Here is a 4,596-nt window from a genome sequence, read left to right on the forward strand (position 1 = left end):
TTAGGAATGCGAGGTTCATTCCTGTTAAAACAATGAGTTTCAGGTTTTTAATTTTAAAAAACATTTTTCCATTTTCAACTTTTTTTTAAAAAAAATTAAAATATTAAAAAAATTGAATTTAGATGTCACGTGCAAGTCCTGTTACTAACTTTTAAGAGAAACCATTTTGTTTTATCGGCTTAAATAGTAGAGAGTATTATCTATATAAAAAAAAAAAAATTTACAAAATCCTAACTAAATAATATTAAAAGTAGAGGATACTAAACCGCATTTTGTCCCAAAAATATTAATAACAATAATAATAAAGGTGAATGAAGTAAAGCACCTTTCTTTAGGCACGACGTAAGTCAAAATTTGATCATCATTATACTCATTCACGATGTTCAACAGCTCAGAAGAGAGGTAGCTCACCTAACATAACAGTTAATGCCCACTATTTCTTTTTTCCCAAACAAAAATATAAAAAATAAAAATAATTTTTAAAAAGGGGACAAAAGGCATTGTCTTTTGGTAATTTGCCATGTGAAACGTGTATACAAATACGGTTTCGACGTTCACATGATCTTTGATTCCATCTTCCTTGCCGCTTTCTCTATAGCAGGAACATTCTTCTTGAAGATTGCCAATTGTTCCTCTGTCAAGCTTGTCAAGCTTATTCCTGAGGATAAACAAAATTTGAAATACATGCATACGCTCTTAGAGTATAAATAGTCAACACTATTATTTGCCTCAATACATGCATATATACCTATAAAAGCGAAAGGAGTCTACAATAAATCATTGATTTAAGTGCAAAATGAAGAGCTTAAAATGCATATACAATACAAAACCATTGAGATGGGGCTGCTAATATAACAATGCATAAAAACAAACATTTGTACAATTCTGCAAGAGGAGAATCAATCAAACAATAGTACAAAATATCGGATAGATTTCATCACTCAAAAGAGTAGGGTCGATGGATCTGAAGATTTTTAGGATAGCATGTAGGCCTTGATATTCATGTTTTTCCTCTTAATATGGAATAAGAACGTCACAAAAGCAAAAGTCCTGCCTTTACATACATATAACTAACAAAGGAAGCAAGGCTAATTCTTAGAGGAATATAAAAATAATAGCCAATTAAGAGCGTCAGTCTCATAGTTATCCTAAGGATTCAAAATTTCATTGACTTGTGTTTAGAATTCATCTTTTAATTGATATATTTGAATAAGGTCTAACTTCAAGATTTTGATAAGGTCTCACTTCAAGACTTTCTCCAAATCCACATTGCATTGCTGTCTAATCAAGGGCAACAACAAAGTGGCAAATTACAAATATTTTATGAAATTTTGAAGATTGAAGTAACTGGTCAAAGACTCCTTATTTTCACTTCTTTCTATCGAATTTAAACACAGCAGAAATGAAAACGTCGCAAGGAAGTCAGAAGTAATTTATATCATGATATGATGTACCAGAACGAGAAATTTATATCATGATATGATGTACCAGAACGAACACATTTTAAGCCGGATCTTGCAATACAGGGTACTAGTTTATAGGTCAACTAACATAATATTTAAACAAAAGCCGAACACCCCCATTCTTGACATTTGAGAAAAATCTTCAGCCCCTTTTCTAAAGAAGAGATTGAAGAAGGATGAAGGTTTCCACACAAATGCAAACTAAGCAAGCTCCATAACCAGAAGTTCCAAGAGCTGGTCACTTCAAGAAAGAAGTAAAACTAGTCCAAAATTCCCCATATATACGAAACAGTCAAATTAAACAAAACAGAAACAGAAAAGTGTTATTCCCAGCTCACTGATGAAACCCAATCACCCTTTTGCTAATAATCAAAGTCTCACAATTGAAAAAACAACCACAACAATGATCAAAGAATACAACTTATACACAAAAGAAAAAGGGTATAAAATCAAGAATGCAGAAAATAACTATCACCTTTAGAAGTGTACTATCTTTCCTGTAGTATTCCCTTATAGAAACCAAAGTTTTCCCACAGAAATCTTTAACTGTTACCTTTCTCTTCTCTGAAAGCTGAATCAGAAACAAGAAAATAAAGTTAAAATCTAATACTATAAACCAATAAAGCAAATGGGTATTTTATATTAACCTTCTTTTAAACAAACACAAAATCATCGGCAGCAAAAATATGTCCTCTTTCTCCTCTGATGGGTGATTCTCCGCCGTGAACGGTGGCTCTGGGCGATGGTTTTCGGACAGATGGATTTCTAGGACGAACGGTGGCTCTTTATCCTCCGAACGGTGGCTACTTCTCTTTCTCCTCCGGTCGGCGACTCTTTCTCTCTGTGGACAAATGGCGGCTCCTCCGAAAGAAATTTGAGATTGGCCAAATTTAATCTGGGCCATCCATTTAATTGAACGGTCAAGATATCTCCTCACAAAAGGACCATGTTTTTGGTCTGGATACAATTTGGTCAGGTCGTCCTGACCGTAGACGCACTCTGTATGTATAATATAACAGAGTGAATGATGATAAGTGTGTTTATGATACTCAAGCTACTTTAGCTTCCATGTTACAACCAAAAATAATAATAACAATAACAGTAAAAACCTACTTCATATCTTTTCCTTTCATAACTATTAATAATTGGTAACTTCTTCTGGTCATGGTTTGTGAATGGTAAACCTGCTTCCACACATGGAGAACAGAGTACAAAAACAAAAATAAAACACGCATTGAGCAAAACCAAATTACCAATTCAAGCATCTCTAAAACCCAAGTAATAAAATTAAAAAGAAGTTACTGCAACTACACCATAGTTTAATTTGTTTGGTTTTTTGAGTATAAAAGAGGAATAAAACGAACATTGAACACTACCAAATTACCAATACGAGCATCTATAAAAGCAAGCAATAAATTTAAAAAAGAAGTTCACAAAAACCATACCATAATTTAATTTGTTTTAAAATAATAGGAAAAAAAGCAATTCGCTTCTACGATCCATCAGAAACAGCAAGGAACAATCCAAAGAGGCACAAAAAAGTATTCTATCAAATTCCTGAGAACTTTTTCGTCTAAGTTATAAACTCTGACATGAGGAATATATGAAGTGACGTAGATTGAATTTTCTTTCCATTCTGGAAACTCTCCAGCAGATAATGATATGGCTTGATTTTCACCTATGAACAATGCTTGACCCTTTAAATTTTCCACTTTTTCCCATCTTTTCCCATCATGATCCAATAACTTATAAACATGAAAAAACTCTTTGATATCCTGACCAATACCAGATCTAGAACTTTCGAGGAACACGAACAAAATATCTCCCAAAGATTCCACCAAATGCATATGAGAGTAAAATTTGCATCTAGAAACAGGAAAAAAATCCAATGACGGAGGCAAGAATCCATGTGGCAAGGGCAGGGGAGGTTTAAATGTCGCAACTTTCTTGGGAAAACAATCATCAAAGTCCCAAACTTCAACTTGGCCATTGTTTTCTAACTTAATTTTGGAACACTCCGAAAACCGCAATGCGTAGAGCTTGTTATTGTGGCACATTATGTCGGAATAGAATGCCCCACCAAATCTAGTCCACGCTTTATCCTTTATTATGTATTTGTACTCTCCATTCCCTTTATGTATACAGAATGCTAGGTGATGAAAAAACCCATAGTAAATTACAAGTGTAAAGCTTTTGGTACTAGAGGATGATGGATCGGACAAAAGGATAGCTTTACCCACAAGAGTATCATCAGCCTTGATTGGGAGTTGAATTTTAGTACCTGTGAATGGATTGAAGAGACAACCGAGGGACGTTTGGTCGAAAATTATGAGCCATCCATACGACGATCCCACGCACCTTGGGCCATAATAATCATCACCCAGCCCTTTGTACATGTTCACTTTGTAACGCTTTTGTTCCTGATCTGCAAAATTGATGAAGCAGGAATAATAAAAACGATCATCCTCCCCTTGGAAGATGTTACATTTGTTATCGTTGTCGTCGTCCTTTTCTTCTTCTTCTACTTTTTCTTGGGGAAGAATCAGCCACGGAGATTTTTCGCGATGCGACCACAGGTAGGAGGTAGCAGCTTTATTCCAAGATTTACAAACCGCTTTCAAGCGAACTTTGTCGACCAAAAGTAGTTTTTTCATGATTGATTCGATGAGTTCCCTCGGAAGATCCAACCAATTTGGCTCTACTCCACAACTCTCCATCTTCTTCGCCAGAGTCGCCATACTTGTGTCCAGACAGAGAGCTAGGGCTTGGCAAGTCTATTGTTTTCGTGTGTATACATATATATGTATATATATATATATATATATATATATAGGACGGCTGGCCTGAGGCGTAAGTCCACAGGAATTACGCCCGTGTGGCTAATATATTTACCATATTTTTATTTTTATTTTCTTTTTTAAAATTTGTATCACTAAAGTAAATTAATTTTCTTTTTTTCGATAGCATAAATTAATTTTCTTAATGGACTCCAATCCAATTCATTATAATTTTTATTTTATTTTTTTACATTTATAACTGTATATGGGAATTTCTACTATTTTCAATTTGTCCAATCAAATCTTTTCTCCTTTTTTTTTTTTTATTAAGAGGGAAAAGAAAAAAGAAACTGCAG

General features: G+C 34.2%; 2 protein-coding genes across 7 annotated transcripts; both read right to left on the reverse strand.

Moving 5' to 3' along the window:
* Positions 1-343: 343 nt before the first annotated feature.
* LOC132799056 (RNA polymerase II transcriptional coactivator KELP-like) lies at positions 344-2,533 on the reverse strand. The gene is made up of 4 exons (XM_048465697.1): positions 2,522-2,533; positions 1,939-2,034; positions 749-767; positions 344-658 (listed from the first exon to the last, which is right to left on the reverse strand). The coding sequence occupies exons 1-4, from the start codon at positions 2,531-2,533 to the stop codon at positions 555-557; spliced, it is 231 nt and encodes a 76-aa protein (XP_048321654.1). The 3' UTR covers positions 344-554.
* LOC125419506 (putative F-box protein At4g17565) lies at positions 344-4,261 on the reverse strand. 6 transcript variants are annotated; one of them, XM_048465137.2, is made up of 5 exons: positions 2,909-4,261; positions 2,577-2,647; positions 2,111-2,462; positions 1,939-2,034; positions 344-658 (listed from the first exon to the last, which is right to left on the reverse strand). In XM_048465137.2, the coding sequence occupies exon 1, from the start codon at positions 4,199-4,201 to the stop codon at positions 2,966-2,968; it is 1,236 nt and encodes a 411-aa protein (XP_048321094.1). In that variant the 5' UTR covers positions 4,202-4,261; the 3' UTR covers positions 344-658; positions 1,939-2,034; positions 2,111-2,462; positions 2,577-2,647; positions 2,909-2,965. The 6 variants fall into 6 exon arrangements, with proteins under 6 accessions (XP_048321094.1, XP_048321096.1, XP_048321093.1 ...); XM_048465139.2 differs by having other exon boundaries at positions 2,111-3,612; positions 3,745-4,261; XM_048465136.2 differs by lacking the exon at positions 2,577-2,647.
* Positions 4,262-4,596: the final 335 nt, after the last annotated feature.

This window comes from Ziziphus jujuba, chromosome 11, assembly GCF_031755915.1.
Source record: "Ziziphus jujuba cultivar Dongzao chromosome 11, ASM3175591v1".
Lineage (NCBI taxonomy): Eukaryota > Viridiplantae > Streptophyta > Magnoliopsida > Rosales > Rhamnaceae > Ziziphus > Ziziphus jujuba.